Source organism: Chiroxiphia lanceolata, chromosome 1 (assembly GCF_009829145.1).
Source record: "Chiroxiphia lanceolata isolate bChiLan1 chromosome 1, bChiLan1.pri, whole genome shotgun sequence".
NCBI lineage: Eukaryota > Metazoa > Chordata > Aves > Passeriformes > Pipridae > Chiroxiphia > Chiroxiphia lanceolata.
The window spans coordinates 68,932,586-68,954,657 of NC_045637.1; the positions used below are offsets into that span (position 1 = coordinate 68,932,586).

The 22,072-nt window shown below is 38.1% G+C and overlaps 1 protein-coding gene across 8 annotated transcripts in view; it reads right to left on the bottom strand.

Moving 5' to 3' along the window:
- FHOD3 (formin homology 2 domain containing 3) overlaps positions 1-22,072 on the bottom strand; it is a 389,282-nt gene that overhangs the window by 39,512 nt on the left and 327,698 nt on the right. For all 8 annotated transcript variants that reach the window (XM_032689383.1, XM_032689376.1, XM_032689370.1 and 5 more), the window contains 4 exons: positions 18,296-18,454; positions 9,856-10,038; positions 4,629-4,748; positions 4,000-4,161 (listed from right to left, as the gene is read on the bottom strand). In XM_032689383.1, the coding sequence (XP_032545274.1) occupies positions 4,000-4,161; positions 4,629-4,748; positions 9,856-10,038; positions 18,296-18,454 (624 nt within the window). The remainder of the gene's footprint in view (positions 1-3,999; positions 4,162-4,628; positions 4,749-9,855; positions 10,039-18,295; positions 18,455-22,072) is intronic.

The following is a 22,072-nucleotide window of genomic DNA, read 5'->3' on the forward strand; positions in this document are numbered from 1 at the left end:
GGACCAACACTGAGTATAATTTCAGAAATCTGTGGGTCTCGTTCAGTATTAGGCACATCAGTGACGGTACAAATTCAGTGAAAAAAATAAAATATGCTAAAAAAGAAAAAAAGAACATATGATTTTAATCATGGGATACTAAACAATCAGCACCATGCATGATTTTATACTTTTATTTATATGGAACTCTACTTTTTTTGTAATTTTTTCACTCGTGCCTGCTTTTTTTGGTGCCATTTGTGACTTCAGTCCTTAATAAAAAGCCACAAGTTTTACAATAACTATACCATTTTGTTTCTGGACTTTCTAACTACTTTTTTGTGAGGCAGCCTGTTTTCTTTATGAGTTTTTCTTTCAGGAACAAAGGCTCAGGAAATTCTTATACAATGCGCATCGCAGGGAAAGGGGTATCTCTGTTTATCTACAGGATGGAAATTGTTTAGCCTTTGTGGTTTCTGAAAGATGTTTGTAGACAAAATGGAGCTCAAAATACAGCCTAATCCACAGTGAAATATTAATTCTCCTTTCCTGTCAGCTTTCCTAAACCAAGATTTCCCCTTGTCTGTGAACATTCCCTTGAAAAGGGCAGCTTGGATGGCTTCCATGTCCTAACTCTTTGATTTGTGGTAGCTATGATCAAGTGGGAATAGAGCTTGTTACAGTAATCCATCAGTGGTATAACACATGCAGGAACATCCCAAGGAGGGAGACCTTGGGCGTCATGGGGAAGGTTAAGGCTATAATTTCTCTTAATGTGATTTTGTCTGGCCTTTTTAGAATTTCATCCGCTTTGGGCAGGGCCACTAGATCAGCAAACCACAGACTGAAAGACTGTGCTCAATTTTGCATGCTCTTAGACCTAAAATTTTTTATAAGTGACAGCAGTGGGTTAAGCTTTCTTCCACTTTTTATAACTGAAAAATAGAAGATTCACTTGACAGTACACCATACACAGTAGTAAGGATTTTGGAAAACAAAGGCTCTTCTCTTTTATGGTATTATCATTTAGTGATTAACTTTGTCCCAACCTAAAAAAACCAGTGAAATAACTTCTTAACAAAGAGAAGTAGCGGGAAATGAGAAACCAATATACCTAAATGTTAAGAGAAGAGAATCACTTAAATTAGAAACGAAACCATAAAAAAGTTAAAATCTTCCAAACATGAAAAAACAACCTCACTGAAGGCAATAAATCAGTCTAAACATAGGCTGTACAAGAGGAAAACTAGGAGAAGAGTTGGAATCCAAAGAGAAAATATCTAAGGATATAAAACAAAAGCCACAAATTCCTTTATGGTATGAAATAAAAAAAAGAAAATATGTAGGAGGTCCGGAATCACTGGGGATGAAAGAAACTGAGGAAGACAAAAGTAAGAGAAAGGAAGCAAGATGACTTCTTTTCATCCAACTTCACCACAGAGGATGTTGGGAAGAAATGTGTTCTGGTTCCTGCTTTCATTTTTCTGCATTATATTTTTGAATAGATGTGAACTAATAGCAAGGTTTGAAAGCTTGTTAGCAGAAACAAATGTGTTGGAGGAGGATGATATCTTACACAGCAGTAAACAAGTAGAATACAAGAATTCTGACAGCAATTAAAATAAAGAAATTAAGCCACTTGTTAAAATTACTATGAATATGTATGAAACTACACTTGGTAATCTGGAGACTCAGAGGATAGCAAAAGTTTCACCTATCCTTAGAAGAGCAGCAAGGTTGATGCAGAGGTCCAGGTTTTATTACTACATCTGGTAACCTGGCTGAAAGGATGAGTAACATGAAATTTAATACATCAAAATAACCACTATATTCTGTATATGTTTATAAAATAGTGGACAGATAAGAGTAAGTAAAGAAAATTAGATTTCAGAATCTTTACAAGAGCCGCATGAGAGGCCACCTATGAAGTGTGAGGTCAAGAGAGTAAAAGAAAAGAAGGAAGACACATTGATTCTCATTTGATGATAGGGTTAACAGAAGGTGTCTCACAGTTAGCACTTTGTATTTCAAAATTATCTGGAAACAAGGAAGAGCATTGAGAGGGTAAAATCTACAGATTAGTCCTGACTGAAGATTATTAGGGGTTTGAGAGATAAACAGTAAATCTGCTTCAGCAGATCACAGTCATTACTTCAGACAATGAAGTGCACACTGCAGGCAATATTGGACTCCTTTGTGCATTGGGCTGAGTTCCGAATTGCTTGATCAGCTCAGGAGACTGACTGGATGTCCTTGTGAACTACCCAAAGAAAATGGGTGTCCAAAGGATAGCAACAGTCAAAAAACACAAAGAAAACCTCAGGACATCTAACAAATGACAGCAGAAGCAGAATGGACAAACACAGTAAGCATTTAACGTTTATAAGGACAGGCTGGAATACTGTGCTTACTATTGTTTAACCCACTCCAAAAGGTATGATGGAAGAAAAATGTGGAAATGGTCTCACAAAAAAAGATGTAAAAGGATCATTTAATACTTAGACAAGGATCTGAGCAGCCTAGTTTAATTTTGTCCTGCACTGAAAAAGGTGATGAACCAGATGACCTTCAGAGATCCTTTCCAACCTAAGTTATTCTGTTAAATAGAGAGATAAAAATGTTTTGACTGTTCAACATATTCAGACAGTAAATCCTGAAATTGGCAAATTCAATAGTAGACAGAAATAGATTATGAATTCATTGCCACAAGAACTACACTAAGAGCCAAAATAAGATTTGATTTTCGCAGTTTAAAAAAAAAAAATATTATGTAGGGTTGTTTCTCCCCCTCAACCCCTCCCTCAATATCCAAACAAGGTGGCCTGTGGAAAAGAAATCATTCCTTTATTTTATGCATATAATGAGAATTATGGCTCATGAAATAACATTTTTCTAAGAGAAGTCTTCCTCTCCTCCTTAAAAGCTTCCTGTGATGATCTTTCCAGAAGCTGGTATTGTCCACTGTCCGAATCAAGACACTGGAGTAGACGTTTACTAGTATTATCTGCTGTAATTATTTCCACTTCCACATGAGAAATGACTCCTAAACAGAATTTTATGTTTGCTATCTCCCATGTTTACTACATTAATCAAGTAATGTACTATTTTTAAGGGTCATTCATGAAATTTCACACTCTGAGAGCTCCAAGAGTGAGTTTACAGTGTTTCTATCATGCTTGCTAGCAGCAATTATAAATAATCTGCATACCACATTGAGCCATTGACCAGACCTATGCATTAACCAGGAGATTACCATTTTTTGAAAAAAGGAGCTGCCACAAGTTTCCTTTATATCTATTTACTTTCCTTAACTATTAATAATCAAAATTATTTTCAGGAGGAGGACAGAAAAGACAAGTACTAAAAAGTAGAAAACTTCTTTACTTTGAGGGTGACAGAGCACTGGAACATACTGCCCAGAAAGGCTGTGGAGCCCCCTCAGCTGCGAATATTCAAAACCTGCCTAGACATGACCTACTCTAGATGAACCTGCTTTAGTGGGGAGTTGGACTAAATGATGTGCTGATGTCCCTCTCAGTTCCAACCATTCTGTGATTCTGTGAGTCAAACGAAGTATTTCAAGGACACTTTAATTTTGGAAACAATTTTATTAGCAAAAAATTCATTCTGTCCATTGCCCTTAAAATACAATCAGGCATCTGCCTTAAAAAGAGATCCCCCTAAACCATATAATAAATATATTTGAAGATACTGGTTAAATAAAGTTTTAACTTAAAAATAGTTCCTAATAGTTACACACATTAAGAATGTCGTTAACTAATGGCTGTCTAATAGTGCAGTGATGAGGGAACCCATCTAACAGGCAGAAATAAAGCTCAGAAGAAGAAGTACTGGCATCTTTGAAATTCAGTACAAATGACACAATGAATCCACATTTATAAATAGTGCTGCAACCAGGGAGGAACAAAAAATCAAAGAATGAAATAAAATCTTAAATATTTCACTTCTAAGATGTGTTATAAAAACATACATATAGATGTATTTACCCACTGGACATACCTTGGCTGACCTAGTGATGGCCCCGATCTCTGAATACAGATCAGTGCTGTCTGGGAACTTTTCCACCACCATAGTGCAGACATGGTGCAGGAGGGACTGTTTGTGCACTGTGTCCTTGACTTCTGGAACCTTCTCGAGGTAGCTTAACTCAAAAGCTTTGGCCTGTAAGGGGAAAAAAGGGGAGGAAATTAAAAATAAAAATGTTTACTTCTTCACATGCAGATTAGAAGGCAAAAATGATGACCAAGAAGGGGCAGAAGGGAAAGAAGAAGAATCCTATGGGAGAAAAAACTTATTGCTTTTATTAATTTTTAACTTGCTGAAGACTAGGCCTAAAATCACTCCATCTGCAGTGAAATGACTCATGACACAGTTCTCACAACTTGAATATGGAGCATCAACATTAAATTTAAGGAAGTTACTCTAGAAGAGTGCCTAGCTCTACATTTCCTTCAGATTATGCTGAAAGAGACAAAAAGCACCGTAACACACATTAAAAAGCAGGTTCTATTTTCTAAACTACTTTTCTAGTACAAAATAAATAGTGTATGGCAACCATCATAATGGTTTTGACTTCTGTTTTTTAGAAGGAAAAAGCTGCAGGGGAAATGCTGGGACAGCAGGCTTACATTGGTTCCATTCAGAAAGTTCCCAATAGCTAGTAGAGTAGAAAGGATAAATCCCAAAGTTTTATTGTGCTCCAGTTGGTCCATTCCTTCCTTCAGGTCTAGCAGTGGTTCTGCAACTTCCTGCCATGAGAACAGAAAGAAGAAAGTGAAGACTGCAGTTGGCTAGTTTTTAATTCTACGGTTTAGATTAATTACTGCAAAAAGTTCCTGAACTGGTGTCTTGCAGAGTGTAAACGGGCCATGAGTGCTGGTTTTCTTCCAGGTTCCAGCTCATAAATCACATGCAAGGACAGCAAAAAAAATACATAAAATACTTTCCTTTACGTATGCAATTGCCTTACTTGTCCTGGGGATTATCCTGTGATTTCAAACAGGAGAGAGAATCAAAGAAAGGGCTGCTGCATTTGAGTCAGATGCATGAACATCCCCATGCCCCAACTGATAAAAAAGCTTCTTAAAACCACTTTTCCTAATCTTTGAAAAACAAACAAAAAAGTTTAGAAATCTGGCTGACTTGACATTGCTAGCCTGACCCTACAGCTTTCTTCAAATGATGGCCATCTCTGAGTTTTGGATATGATTTTGTGCTTGTTCAAATTTAAAACTGAAAAACTCCCCTGCTGTAAACATCAAGCTTTACAAACATTCTCATTTTAATCTTTTAACTTAATGTATCTTCTGTCCACGCATGTTATCTGAGTATAGGTATGTAAACTCATAATGCTTGAAAATATAAATTCTGTTCCATTACCTCGGGAAGCGAACTACACCAGAGAGTTCAAAGGAAGAGAGTGAGGGTAATTGAGTTGACAGAGCTTATTTCTACATCTCTGTGTGAGGCCCAAGGTTATTTATTTTGTATGCACGGTAACAGTTCACATTGTTTCTATCTCCAAATGCCATCCTAAGCATCCATGAGCAGCATTCTTTTCACAGATTCATAGAATGGTTTGTGTTGGAAAAGACCTTAAAAATCATTTAGTTCCAACTCCTCTGACATGTGCAGGGAGATCTTTTCTCCCAATCTCACAAATTTTTCATACTCTTTATGAGCCAAGAAGCCAAAATTAAGCTGTTATATTAGACCAAGAGGCAAAATAACTGAGAACTTCATTCTCTTGGAGACATACAATGGGTCCTTCAACAACTGTAGTGATATTTCACCATAAAAGATGAATGAAACATACATTTCTAGTCACTACAGAAAAATAAACCTCTTGAAAAGAATGTGGCAAAATCAAGACAAATGAAGAGATGGGATAGTGAGCTAAGTAATTTATACATCAGAGGAGAGGTGCTAAATAATCCAAAGCTTTATCAAGTTGAACTAAAATCAAGAAACAGCTGCACAGAATTCTTTGACTTGTTTTCAAGTCATGTTTGAGTCAGTTTGCTTTGTTGCATTACAGGGATGAATCAAACTGCTCTGCTTCTGCTGTAAGCACAGGCTTCTGATCTATTTTATTTGGATCAATTTTCAACCTGATAAAAATACATTCCTAAAAGTTTAACTTAAAACATTTTCAAGGTGAATATAAAGGTAGCATAAAAGGCTTCCAAAGCAGGCCATACTGAGCCCTTTATTTAGCTATTTACAAGCAAGTTATCTGAGCTCAGACTTTCTTGCATATAGTACCTGTTTATGATTACTCTTTATTTCTTACTTTATTGTAGGATTGAAAAACAATATAAAATATAGTGTGTAAGATACTGAATAACCAGACAAAGTACCTATTCTTGCTTCCTATAAAACTCACCTTCTACCTAAAGAGAGTGGATATATAAGCCAGAGATATATCCTTGGATAACACGTTTTTTCACCTACAAATTATGTTTGAATGAAATTTGAGAATTGGTCCAGAATTTCTGTCTGCAAGACATCTGATAATGCCTAATAAATGTTTGACACACATAGACAAATGACCTCAGCTAAATGTCTGCAATGAATCCAGTGGTCCTGGGACAAGGAGAACATAGTACACATGTTCTGTACAGCTAATCTGATACAAGCATCATTTACCAACCTGCTGTACTGGTAATAAGTTTAGTTTCCTGCACCTATGAAATTCATGTGCATGATTTTCTGGGAGGGGAAAAAGCATGGTTGGGGTGGGAACTTTGAGATGAACAACATGTAATTTCCTGTATTTACATTTAATCAAGACTGGCCTGCGTAAAGTAACACATCCTTCCAAAATAACAAAAAGTATCAAGATCATACTGCAAAGCTTAAAAAGCTCTGATGCATTTTGTAAATTTTTCAGACAGTTTAAGCATCACTCAGAAGTACAATTTTTTTGAACACTTATTTCTGTAGCACACTGTCTCCAGGAAGACTAGAGTCAGGAGTAATCTTTCTTCGCAAAAGGGAAACTGAACTAAGCCGGTTTTTTTTACCAGTCCTACTTGTCTCATTTCTACACCCGCTTATATTAATTTATGATCCTTTAAAGTTGTCAGCAATAAGGAGGTATTTGCCTGCAGTGATTTTAATAAAAAAAAAATCTTATTTAGGACAACCAAAGTTTCTATTCCTTTTTCTTCAATCTTTAAATTCTCTTTGAGATAATGAAATTTGACAGCATTTGCATCATAAATAATTCAGTACAAAGAATGAGTAGTAACACTGTAATTTTTCAGAGCAATCAGAACTCTGAAAATCAAGTTTTAAAGTTGAAACTCTACCTCTTTTTTCTTTGCCTTTAAATTATGATACCAAAATAAAGGTGAGAAAAATTATTGTTACACTAATGATCTTCAGAAGGCATTTAAGTTAACATTTCAAAATAGTATACACATTATCAAACAAACAATTTGGAAAGGGTTTTCTTTTTTTATTTTCTGTAGAGAGCAAAGAATGAGTATTCATTCATTCAGTTCAGCCCCTCACAGTTTGAGGGTGCTTCCTACAAATATATCCTGACTTGCCTTAGTTATAAAATTCAAGCCAAGAAAGATGACTTCATTCATCATGCCTGGAAAGTGTCTCCTGAACATAAAAAAATGTACCAATTAACCCGTTTCTTGAACAATTCACGTTCTTTTCTTTCAGGTTATCAGACATGAAACTAAGAGCTACTTAGGCAAAACTCTGTTCTTGGTAGATGAGCAGAAGTATGTTCTCATGTATGAGAACCCTGGTCTTACATCAACGACTCAGGTATTTCACACTGTTGATATCACGGAGCATCTAAAAATTTCAGCCTCATGGAAATAATACCAAGGTTCATTAATTTCTTACATAAAATATATGTGTGACTTGATAAACAATAAGTGCATTCTGAATTGCTATGAATTTTCCTTATTTTACAATAGATTAAAAAAAAATCAAGCAGATGTTGGACTAAAAAAAAATGACGAAAACTGTGGAGCTAAGTGATTTTGGCACCTGGGTTTCATAAAGGGTTTTCCCTTTTGCAGGTGGATCTTCTTCAAAAATACAGTTTCAAGAACAGAAGAATATTAGCAGCTCATGGGACTCTTATTATCAGAATCACTAATGCAAAGTACTTCATTTTTTAAATTTGAATGTGCTTATCTCAGTCTAAATAACATGTATATTTATTGGTTACCTAGAACTTAAACTCTGATTTTAACCTTTTGTTACTGGAGAGGTGCTCACTCTCTTTTGCAGCCCTGATGTCTGATCCTCTATCCGCCTCTTCACCCAACAAAGACCCAAGCTGTCTGTCCTATCTGTGCTTGTCTGATGGGCTTCTTATCACATGCTCCTCTTATTTTACCAGAGTTATCACACGTTATTTCCTCTACCATTGTATAATAAGCACTGCACTTAGTCCTATCTACCTTTCGACAGGGATAAAAATGTTGGTTCTATCTTGACTCCAGCTATTGCTTCTTTGAGTAATTTAAATATTTGAGACATTTTGTGCTAGCATCCATTCTATATGGATTTTAGCTGGCAACTCATTAACTTACTTTGTGGTATAACCATTATAGGCAAAGCATCAGGAAAACTATCAGAATTTCTTTAGCTTTTAGCTGTGCTTCAAATGTTACTTTTCGATTTAGAGGACACTAGAAATTCTACGTATATGCAGAAATTAACAGCTACAGCTAACTCAGCTTTCATGAAAGGTACAATTTAGCCTTGTGGTAATTTCAGAGCAGAATAAATAGAAGTATTTTGTTATACAAGTCAGAAATGTAAAAGGTTAAGACTAAAATATAATTAAAAAACTCTGAATATTTGTGTTATTGCATTTCTTAAAATCTAAGAAGATGAAGCAGAGGAGGAGCAATCTTGACAGTATCAACTGAAAATGAATCCACTTTTGTACAACTTGTTAAATAACCATTTCTAGGTAAACATAAGGCATTTTCACAAGCATGTCTCACTTCTCAGAATAAGTATCACACAAAGGTATACTGATCTTTCAATACAAAAATTTGTGCACAGATGCAGATACATAACTAATATATACAGGAGAGAGCTGCTTTAAGAGCAATGCATGGGATATGCACCAGAAGAGCAGCCAGAAGAAGGCTCCTGTGCAGAGATTCTTGAAAGACCTTGTGAAAAGCAGGAAGTACTGTGAAATCACTTAAACAGTTTCACTCTCTTTCACCTAGGCACCAAAATTTTACACCCTCTTTTTGAAATTTTTGTCTGTGGTCCATCATTAATGACAGACAACTCAATAACAGTATTATATTGTTCTCTGAATAAATGCCATCCATGGAGAAAGTGGCAACAACTGTCTGTGACTTAACTGAACATAATACTCCTGAGGGATGTCTTATCTTTTATTTAGAATTTTGAGAAGTATAAACAAAAAAAACCTTTAATGGATGGCGCTTTTGTGTTTTTCTTAGTTAAAATGAATGAAGATCAATACTCTCATTTTACAATATATGATTGAATACCGTACTCCTCACTCAGTCTTTGACCAAAGAAAAATTCTCATTGCCCTGAAGTAAGAATTTCCTGAATAACAACATCTGGAGAAGATGTGGTCAAGATTTAGCCCTCTTATTTGTTTCAATATCATTATCTACTAATTAAAGGAAGGAAGACATAATCTCTCATTTTCTTTTATAGAAGGAATAGATTATGAAGGATCATTTTAGCTGTTTCCTGGTTGGACACTGAAACAAAAGCAACCCATTTACCATTTCCTCGAAATGCATGCTCATATTCAAGGTCGGGGAAGATTAAGCAAAGCCTTAGAAGAGTCTCCACCCCTGCCTCCCTGCTTCCCCTCACCTTTTCCACTATCTCGTAGTCCATCTTGAAAGCCCAGAGCTGGAGCCTGGCAGAAAGTTCGCTGATGGAGGAAAGGGTGAGAAGGAACTGCTCGGCGCTGCCCAGGGGGACATCGGGATTCGCCAGCTGTGCCTCCTGGATCTTTTGCTTTTCCTCCTCAGTTGGGATCATGGTCAGGATTTTCTGTACAGGGAGACAAAAGGCAGGCATCAGTGGCACGGCTGAGAGGTGTGAGAGGATTGGATGCTGGGTGACTTCACAGCAGCAACAGTAGAAGTCCTCAAGTCCCTGGCTGTTAAATTAGGACGGCACTGTAGTAACCAAGAACTAACCCATGCACAAGAAAGCAAAACGAGGCCTGCTATCTCACACACCTGAAGTTTGTTGAAAAACATATCTTGATTAAAATGCCTTTTTTAAATCTGTACTCAGTAGATACAGCTAATCATGGGATGAAATACTGAAGGACAGACAAAGGGAGACTGGTTATGACTGATCTCATCAGCTTTCATATATTTAAGTCAAAACTTAACAACTTTCTGCAAATTACTTATGGAAGCAAAGGTAAAAGGAGAGCAGTTTTGTGGCCTGTCATTTATAGCAGATCAGACTAAATTTTAAGGGTTCTTTTAGCCTCAATGTTGAAGAATCTTTCAGCACACTTGCAAATATACAAAAATAACTTGAGGACTCCTGTCCCTTGCTGTTCCCATAATTTCTTGCTTTTTGTTCTGTCTGTTTTGTTTTTTTTTTTTTTTTTATGAAACAGCTTACTAGGTCAATCCTAAAAACTTCACCCTAACTGGCAACTTCCCAAGGAACATACATTGAATTTAAAGCTGAATTACGCATTGCATAACATATGGCCTTTTTCTCTTTTGATTTGAAAAGTCTAAAATTTTGATGAAAAAGGATCTCAATATTTTTAATTTCTGCTGCCAGTGTGGCTCAAAATATTTAAAATTTCCCTTTAATTAATGCATTTTACAGGCTTGTTTATATGTGGCAGTTTTTCTCAAAGTAATACTCCCTAAGGTATTGCTTCTTAATTAGTTTTTAACATAAGAAGTGCATTTTAAAATAAAAAAGAAAAGCAAAATAACATAAAAGCATCAGATAAGTTGAGGTCTTTACCCTACCGATGCCTTCTTAAAGCAAAGCAGATTTTTAACACAACTTACATTTATTCATCTGAGGAATGACATGCTTTTGCTGCAGCCTTCCATAATGACAGAGGCTGTTTTGAAGGGGAGGAGAGAAAAATAAAAACACCAAAGAGCTATCAGACCTGCCAATTCAAACTGCAGCCTTGTTCCAATGCTGAAATAGCCAATTCATCAAAGCAGCACAACTGCCTCCTTCTACTACTGGTAATTCCCCTGGTTGTCTGTACAGCACTGAAGCTAAGCATGGAGAGCAAGGGACCTTTCTAGGGGAAGAACAAGAATTAAGAATTAAGAACAAGAATTAATGTTCGATTTGTTGAACTAGGACTTATATAATTTCAGTCACACCATTTGTATTGCTGTCCATTTTCTTCTGCTGACTTCCACAAACATAAGTAAAGAAGCATTTCTTTCTGTTAAGTTGGCTCTGTCTCTCAGTTACAAACAACAACAAACAAAGCCTCCTTGCTTGGACACTGCAAGACTCTATCTTAATAAATTAATATCCAAAGTAAAAAAAGGGGAGGAGGAAAATCCTTCAGTACGCTCTGCTGCTTTTCCTTAGCCTGTCAATGACTGCTTGGAAAATATCTTGATGTACACCTGTTCCAGTTGATAGCATTTGTGTATTGCACCCATCTACCCACATATGCTAAAATCTGTAATTTGGGTCATACCTAACATAAAATTAAATTTATAAGTAGCTGCTTCGGGACATTTCTCAGTGCTTAACCAATACTCATCTAAAAAAGTTAATGAAAAAAAAAAGGCACTGATTCTGAAACTCATAAGAAGTTTTGCAGTGTCTGTTGAAGAAGCCAGGCCTCCTAATGTCTACTTCTCTCTTCCACAAGAAGAAGTCAACACGCCCTCGGCTGAGACTGGACAACTTGCAAATAGGATCATATTGAACATCCATACATGGAGAGTTAGCAGTAGCCATGTGATGGATGAAAAAATGCTTCTGATGCATTTTTAAAGGCTAACGCTTCAGCAGTATTCTCAATTGCCTCCTACAAATAACTAGGACTTTTGGCAGCTACCCAGGGATCCCACAAGTATTTTGTGGTGGGGCAGAGGCCTCACTCCAGAGATTTTGCACTGCTTTGGGGCATTTTCAAGAGAGGAATGAAACAGTAAGCTTTATTTCCCAAGGGACTCTCCTCCTCCTTGAGCTTTATGTAAACACTACAAGATAGATGGAGCTGACAAAAAGCATTCAAGTCCAAATACTGCAAAGCTGCTGTGCTCTGTACTGTAGTATGTGAAACAGAAATGCCGAACAAAAGAGCCTGTACTTGTGGTGCCAGCTGCTGAGGATCAGCCCTGCTGCTGAAAGCCATGCCTGGATGGGACCAGAGATGCAGGCAGGTCTCACACCATCCAGGGTGCAACTGGCCCCATAACAATGACCTACCCCAGCACTTCTGATCTGCTTGGGAAAATAATTCTGATCCTGCTGGTCATCATCCTTGGTGTGCCCCTGAGCTAATGGTAAAATGCTCCTATTCTTGATTTCCACTCTATGACTAATTTGAGCCATTTGTTCAGTGTTGGAAAGTGATGAGTACACCATCTGTCACTTTATTATTATTTTAATTTTTATTACTACTATTTTTGAAATATCACCGACAGTAAAAGTAGCATAAAAGCACAGCAGGGCAGAAGGTTACTGGCACCTGATGTGACCATTAAATCACAAATAGCTTTGAGTCAAATCATTAGTTCATAACACTCTCCCCAGTACCACAGAATCATGGAATGGGTCAGGTTGGAAAGGACCACAGTGGATCATCTGGTCCAACCTCCTTGTTCAAGCAGGGTCATCCTTAGAGCACATTGCGCAGAATTGCATCCAGATGGTTCTTGAATATCTCCAAAGAGGAAGACCCCACAACCTCTCTGGGCAATCTGTTCCAATGCAGAGTCACACACACAGTAGAGAAGTTCTTCCTCATATTTAGGAGGAACTTCCTGTCCATCAGTTCCTGCCCATTGCCTCTTATCTTATTGCTTGGCACCACTGAGAAGAGCCTGGCTCCATCCTCTTGGCACCCTTCCTTCACATACTTATAGGCCTTTGTAAGCTCCACTCTCAGTCTGCTCTTCTCCAGGCTAAATAGGCCCAGTAACCTCAGTCTTTCCTCATATCTGAGATGGTGTCGGTAGCCTGCAGGTCGATTAAAGTAGAACTGGTTATTAACAAACCCAATGCTCATATTCTCTAGTATGTGTGACAAGCATATTTCACCTTCATGCATTCTCACACAACCATCTGGGCCAGAGTCATATATTCTGAGGAAAACCAGTGCACAAAAAATGGAGGAAAATAAGTAATTTTTGCAAGGGATAATGGATCCTAATTATTCTGCTGCTGGATTGGTGGAACCAGCCACTTGCTTGAACTTTCAGCATAGGGATCAAACTTCTTACTTCCGGGACTCTGCCATCCTGAGGTATAATCTCCAAAAGTTCCTAAGAGGAAAGAGTTACAATGGTCACAGGGCAAAAATTTATAAACCCCGTAAGGCTGAGGGTCATGGGCCTCAGTGTGGGATGCAAGGAAGCACCGAACCAGCAACTGCAAATAGCCCAGAGACTCTGAGGAAATTAGGTGCTTCAGTTATCTCTTTCATGAGATATCAGGGCTTCTCAGTGATGATGAGGTTGCAAGGATGTCTTGACTTTCATATTCGGTTTCAACCAATCTTACAGGTGAACAACAGCCTGAAAAAAATTAGTAACTCAAATATCTGGTTGTTGTTGGGTCCAAAGCTTCTGTGGTTTGAAGCCCACAAATTCATAAGCTGCATAACCAAAAACGTATTAGTGGGTATTTCATCAGATATTTGACAAGTCTCAGCAGACAATTCAATCCTAAAAGGCTCTCTCAAACTTCAGCTTCCCAGGTAGCTGTTAACAAGACACATTGCTGGTTTGCTTACCTGTAGAAAATCTAAGAAATTATAACAGTATCTGAAGGTCAGAACTCGCAGTAAATGAGGCTGCCTGCACTAATTTTATTTCAACTCTTCCAAAAACAATCCAGTTCTGAGAAGGGACTACATCTAAAACGCTGATGGCCATCCCTGTAAATCAGGAACTGACATGATTGCCTCAGTCCCACCACTCCACTTCCTCAGCTATCTACTGAAACATATGAATGTGCCATTGCTGGTCACAGAAGCTGCAGAAGATGTTTAGGTTTGCTTCAAGGAGAGAAAGAGCGGCTTTTTTCTTTAAATAGAGTCTGAAACTGATTAGGGGAGTGGTGGGCTGACTGTGAGTGTCCAGCCAGCAAGGCACCATTGAGGCCATTCTCTCTTCTGTCTAGACTTGTAAAAAAAGGTGTTCTTTCAGGTCACATGAGCTAGCATGGGATTTGAAACATTCCATCACACTTTTACAAAGCATTAGCTAAACAAATTGGAAACTGCAAATGCCAATATACCGTGTCAATGATCATAATAATAAAAGAATAAAAATGTAAATACCATAATTGTTTCCAAAAATCACATTTCGATTTTTGTTTATACATGTCATCATCTGCCTTTTTAACACCAAGCTCTCATTTTGTACCTCTTTTTACATCTCAGGGCTACCTAGACACTCCAGACACCTAGAATTCAAATTACTTAATATAAGTATGGAGGGCCTAGCATACCCAGACAGATTTTAAAATTACAAATAGTTTTACTAGAAGCTATACCTATAATGCAATCAATATTGCATAACATCACAAAGCTATATTGTAAAGTACAAAGCAACCCATGTTAATTTCCTCACAGTATAACCTTAATTTTAGTCTGCTAAATTTGATTTTGATCCCTGTTCCCTTACTGAGCAGCCCTTTACAGAGCGATCCACTCACTACCTTTGCTAAAGACAAGCACCAAGGACTGCTTTGCTGTACTCCATTCTTGCAGTTGCCCATGATACATAAAAATTAGGTGCCAGGATTTTAAGTATGCCTCTTTTGCTTAGCTCACAGAAAGACCTCATCCATGCTAAGAAGGCTGTTCTTTATTCTGCAGCAAGCTCCAAGTTGTTTGAACACAATGAATGCCAAGCTTTCAAAGAAAGGAAAACACAAACACTTTGGCAAATGTAAGGTTGCAAAGTCTTTTTTAGCTGGACTGATGCTTGCTTGCAAACACACAATGTGCATTCCTTTGAAAATACGTCTTTAACAGTGCCTGCTTTGCATAGTAAGTGGACTACATCTGCCTTTCTAGCGTCGTGTCTCCATTTTCTGCCTTTTTTCACAACTCAGGGGTACCTAACCTCTTTAAACACATACTTAGGTATAGAGAATTTTAAAATAACTGGAGAATTTTTTCTACTTAATTATACATTTAAAGTTAAAAAGTAAAAGATGGATTACCAATGAGTTCAATGTCATTAGCACAGCAGCATTCAGCAGAATGTAGAACGGTTGTGGAGGGTTTACTGGATTACTGTGGACTTGATGATGAATTGGGCTATCACTAACTTGGAGCCTGCAGCCTGCTGCATCACTGCCCTGCTGCTAGAACTACTGTCAGCACTACTTTAATCCACTGTCCTTAAAGAAATCACTAAGGTCACTTTTAAGATACCATTTGATCCAGCAAGGTGCAGAACACACACACACTCACACTAGCATCACAGTGACGATGCTCCTCAGTGAAGGATATAGCACAGAGTTCACAGCCAAGGCAAAGGATGGCTCAGGTGACTTTTTATGCTGTTGGTGCTCTGCTCTGTGTTGGATCTGATAAAAGCTGAAGAGGATCCTAAATTACAGTTTCTCTGAAATTTTAGCAGTGAATGTTAGGTTGTCACTGCACACATTACATCTCTTTTCCTGCTTTCTTTACATCTCTCTCTTCTGCTTACTAGATGTGACATCTCTTTAGACAATTAACTATGCAGAAATGCTTTTGAGTATCCACTGTGATACACTTTTTAAATTAGGCCAATTGCAGAACTTGTTTGCATATGACTCCTGCCTCATTCAACCCACAGATAAGCTATCAATTACATTATATAGCAAATAATATGTTTTGTTATCTGTGGTTTTTTTTTTTTATAAATGAAGCTGATTCTTACATCATTACTGTTTCATTATCATCGCTACCAATTATTTCCCAATATTTAGGAACCACAGATATGAACCAGAAAATTTTCTAAAAATCTCTCCCCTCTAAACTAACCCAAAGGCTAAAGCCAGTGAATGGACAGATGCAGAAAAGAGAAACAGGAAACTAAGCTTGTCTACACTGTAGACCAAAGGGGCAGCATGGAAAACTGAGGCAGGGCTCTGCCAAAAACAGTGGGACTCACAATAATATATTTCTGTATCGACCTGTGTGCTTCCTGGCCAATTTTGCATAGCTTAATCCAGACCTATATCACTATAAACATCTGTCTGACTCTAACAACGTACTACAAGAAAAAATGGTAACTTGGAGACTGAGAAAAGGAGACTGAATTCAGTGTAGGGTTTCACCTGATAAGTGAATAAATATGGAATATTGAGGAAAAAAAGCTCTTTTCTGTATGAACCTCATCCTTCCCAGCCAATGAAGGCTTCATCTCTGAAAGTGCAATGTACCTGGGCTCTGCTCCACTTGTCCTTTCTTTTGATTTCAAATACCAGAATGATCACATTAGGATTACTCACATTCTTATCATCAAGCTGTGGACATAGACTTCAGAACCCCCATTTTCTTTAGCACTGGGCAAGTATACTAACTAACAGGGTACCATTTCTTGGTTTCTTGAATTCTTCAATTTGAAAGCTGCCTGCATATATATATTTTAAATGAAATTATGGGTTCCTGGCAGCTAATGGGAAGGCCACCCAAAGGAGGGTGTGGTGGTACAAGGCACTCACAACTGTGGACACCACAGGTGGTTGGCAGATGGAGAGCCCAGTGACAAATGTTGGCAGTGGAAAGGGTGGGCTGTGCAGAGCATCTGAACTGCTGCTAAGCAAGCTAGAGAAGGACACAATTCAAAGGAGACAATACATGGGTGTTAATGAAGATGTGTCCTTTCTTATCAGGCATTTTATATTGGACTTCATATGGAAACCTTGCCTACAGCACTGAAATCTAAGTGGTGGTCTGTGAGCTGGGCTTGGCTGGAGTGATACTTCTTCAACAGTGTAAAGCTTAGTACTCCTGACTGCAGTGGTGGGTACATGGGCTGAGTCATGAAAAATTACCTTTTCAGACTGATCTGTCACCTTCATAATACGAGTAAAGTATTATTATAACAAATAAGTAAAATGGCTTTGGGAAGAAACTATCTTCGAGTAAGGATAAATAAGACCTTGCCTTCTAGCTAGAACAATATTTTGACTTAGCTATTTCTTTTGCATTTCTTTTGTTGGTAACTTCATTGCCATTCCAGCAAGCTTTTTTCATTTTCTTATGTAGTCAGCACAGCGAAGGTGGAAAGGTAGAAATCATGAAACATGGTGCCAAACCTCTAAAAGGTGACTGTGAATCAATATATGATCTCTGCAGCTCAGCCACTAGTTGAGAACAGTAGTTGTGTAGATTACTCTTACTAGATGATATAGGCTTATTGAAAAGAAAAAATAAAATTTGAAATGAATACAACTATAATGAAAAAAAACAAACAGGGGAGCAGCAGGCTTCTTTTACACTTCATAGAAGAAAAATGTTTTGATAAAAAAATAATAAACAGAGCTCATCTTGGATCTTGGTAAGAATATCTGCAAAGTTAAAAATGTAATGGTAAAAATTACATCATCTGTAATCTTTATACCAACTGCTTTTCTTCAAACAACAGGAACACAGAAATGCTATTTTGAGCAGAGCTAGTCACTGTATTTGTTTTCAATGAGATATACAATCTAGAATGACTCCAACAGCTAGCTGGGCATGAAATTTATTAAATTCTGTACGAGTTGCATCAGCCCTAGTAACTCACTGCCTGTTCTTGCTGCTTCACAGTATTTCAGTCTAGCTTGAGATAATACTCTGAAAATCTCGACAGGAATTAGTAGCATTGCTACTCAAACTTAGATACAAACAAAGCAGATAATCGACATTTATGGAGCATGCCCAACCTCAGGTGGATACTACATGCTTCTGAGCCCACAACATAGATCTGACAAATTTCAATACTCAGACATGACATAATATATCCTCTTTTTCCTCTTCCATGACAAGTCTGTCTTGCACCATGTGCAACATGGAGAGAAAAAAAAGAGAAGTATTGAAAATGCAGACTTGAAGACATCAACTATTCTTTCTTACCTCTATTCCTTCCTTGTTTAAGGCATATTCGTCAAAGTTCAAAATAGCAGTCTTGATAGTGCGAGGAGGGGGCAACACAGTCAAGCCAATATTAATAGCATTGCTTCGTTTTGAGTCCAATACAATGATCTCCTGTCGCTTCCCATCTGCAGCAGTTTTCTTGGTAAAAAAGAGAACAAGAGCATTATTCCTCTGACCTGTTTTATAAAGAAAAAGTCACTCCTTTCACTAATGACTTCCCCTACTCAAGGAAGCTGATACTGAATGTAAATCAAATTGATTTGTAGTCATCAAAACAAGCTGAATTCTTCTACCACATCCTTGCTGGTATCAACACGAGCTGCCAGGATTCAACCAGAGATCTGCCGTTCAAAGCAGAGATAGCCTAAGACACTGGAGTGCCAACAATGGCAGTTTGGGGCATGAGCTGGTCTGAAAAACACCTGAAGCTGTCTCTGCCAGTCAAGAGCTCTGCTATGCAGCAGGACTGGCCAGCACAGGGCTGGTGGGGCAGCAGCTGGGCAGCTGGTGGGCTCCGGGGCTCAATTCCCTGTTGGATGCATCAGCCTGGGCTGGCTGCTGGCCCTCTCTCATGTGTGTGGTTGGCTGGGAAACACTCAGGGTAGTTCTTACCTGCCTGCCAGCACTCTCCTGTGTTATGAATCCACCTTGGACACAGACAAAGGAGCCATAGGGGCCTTCCTGGAGGCACTGGCATGGTTCTCTGACCTCTGGCTGCCAGGGGAAAGTTATTCTACCTTGATGCTCATGATATGTCCATCAAGTCCTTCACAGGCGCAGGACAATTTCAACCCTTCTGTTTTTTCCTAAGTTTTAATTGGAACTAAACATATCTTTGGATCTTACACTCTCCAGCATAAATAATAATGAAATCACAAAGAACTAGCAACACATGCTTTAAATTCCATTCTAGAGTAGACCCAAGGAATTTCTTCCTCTTTCTCCCCGTCCTTATATTGGCAAAATGTGAACCAACTATGCAAGGTGACTCACCAATACACGGCATAATGTAGTGCTGAATGTGGTCTTTGCTTTCACGTTTCAGCATGCCTCTCTTTCTGTCATTATCCCATGCTAGAAGGTGTCTCTTTGGTAACTACTTATGTTATATAATAGGAAGCTGAAAGATGAGAGAACTGTGCTCCTCATATTCAGGGATTTTTCCTCCCTCTCCACATATGTGAACTTTGTAAACATGTTTTCTGTTCTTTCTCCTTCACCCTATCTGAGATGGGCTGGGGAGTGCTGTCAAGCAGAGGAATGTAGGGAGAAGTCCTGCACACTGATGCAAGTAAGTGCAGAGATGCTTTGCTATATATAAACCTGCAGTGCAGGCTGCAGAGATGGGACTGTGACTTTCCTGTAGACACTGTTACCTAGCTATGGTTTGTAGTTCCAGCAGCAGCAGCCATAGATGCACCTCAATGGGGCAAAGAGACTAAGCAACTCCTTCTTCCAGGCTGCAGTGTGGCAACCCATACAACTGTTCAGAAGAGGGAACCATCCATGGATTTGGGGAAAGTCCAGGATGAGATTCTTACTGCTCAGGATTGCTTTTTAGACCATGAAGCTTTGTTCTTACTTTCTTTGAGTCTGCACCACAGCCACTGAGACAAAAAACACCCTACTGCTAGGCCTATGTGCTGTTTCTGAATTGAAAGAACTAAGCTAGTAAATGATTTCATCAAAGTACCTCCAGCTGTGGGTCAGCCCATAATGGGGAATGCAGCTGTATCATTACAAAGATACCTTTTTATGGCATAGCTCAGTTCCTTGCTTGCACAGGGAGAGGTTTACCCACCAGTCCCCGCAGACTGCTTAGCACCTGTGTGGCATCACAGACCTTTCATCGTACCAGAACAATTAACATGGTATGATGCAACTTCTGTGAGTAGATGGGACTGAAGGTAGCTGCAGTTTACAGGAGCTGGGGACTACCACATGTGTATGATCTGTGAAAGTAATAAGAGAGTTTGGTTTTTCTAAACCTAAAAAGAAATAACAATTTTGCAGTAAAAAGGATAAATTTTAGGAGAGCAGAGATAACATTTGTTTTCAATGTTTCTACGTCAGTTCTGTCAGAACTGCTCTCTTCTTAACACCTCAGAAGTATCCCTGATGCCTTCCTGTACTTTTCTTTCTTTGAGTAAGAGACTCCTCTTTTTCTTGGGGAGCTACCCGAAGGATGTGAAATGCAGTTTCTCCTTTAAAGCAGTAGTTTTTTTCTTCTTGAGCCATTAATAACATTTTCAGGACCACAGTTAGTGGCCAAGACCACATTAAAAACAAACAGGGACTGCTTCCTCTTGAGTTTGTATTGCACTAAGCCTTTTTTAAACCACCAATTTTTACCTTGTCCTTTACTCCACAGAATTACACAGCTCCAAAGAATCTACGCAGAAGGGAAAAGGCCTGGGGTAAGGAGTTAAATTTAGGCTTCCCACAAGTGGTATGGGTAAGTAAGCCTCAAATCTGCAGCTCTGTTTTTAGGCTCCAAAGTTTGACAAGAGAGACATATTCATCTGGGGGTTACACGACTGACCACTGGGATGATGGCGATCGCAGCAGTGCGCTTGCTCCTTAGCAAAGACTTATGACAGACAGATGAGCTGTACAGGGGACGTATGCATGTAGGTATTTTCCAGAGCTATAACTGCACATGGGATATAAAATTTTGGGGTAAGTAACCCTTTTCAAAAACATGGGCAGAAGAGATTTTTAAACCCATTCTGGGGACGATGGCTGAGTTCCAAAGAAATCCTTTCCAAATAAATAAAATATTGAAGAAAAGAGAAAGATTTTACTGCTATGAACTTTACTACCTGACCACTAGGAAAAGAATTGCTTTTTGTCTGCAATGAAATTGCACATGTGTAAGTGTCTGACTGCTAAAATAAGCTACAAGTATTAATTTTTATTACAATAATAGGTGACTTCAATCTGAGCTTTATAAATTTATTAACAGAGAATGACTTCAAATGCTTGAGAGAACAGTGAACTAGTGCATTTGATTTTATATTTTAATGTGTCAGTATGAAACATAACCCCTGAACTTCTGAATACTACAATGCAAATGCAAAAGTAATTGTAAAATACAAAACTGGTGAGGTACTGTGTGGGAAACAAACATTTCTGCAATGTATTAACTATTACAGTCAAATTAGATATTCACAAGACCTAACTGGTCAGACTCTCTTGCTTCTGTTGAAGCCTGAGCAGTCCAGATAGATTTAAAAACTGTTACATCCCACAGAAGGTGATCTGCAGTCTGATGAGCACATAGTCTAAAACATGCCTCTTTGCTTTAATTAATATAGGAAGCAGAAAAATTTAAATAACTTTTCAAGTGGTAATATAAATAAATGATTATATATGAGCATCAAGTCATAAATATCTCCTGCCTTTAAACTTGCAGAAGTCTGCAACAGTAGCATGGAAAATTTCAGTGATCTCTTACTAGTGAGATGGCTTTTTTTTTTATTTCTATCTCAATTAGCAAGGATTTAGTTCAGGAGATTTTAAATGGAATCGTTCAGCTGACTGACTTTTTCCATGATACATGTATGTAATTTTTTTCAGAAATTTCTGGTCCACATTTATGACTTGTCTTGGCATTCACTCAAATTGCAACAAATCCTTTCAAAAGGAATATGTCTAAGTATGCGTACATGTGTACATGAAAACAGATTACTTAATTTTTCACCCTTTCAAGTTTTTATGTCTGTGGCACATGCATAACTATATCCCACAGGGTAT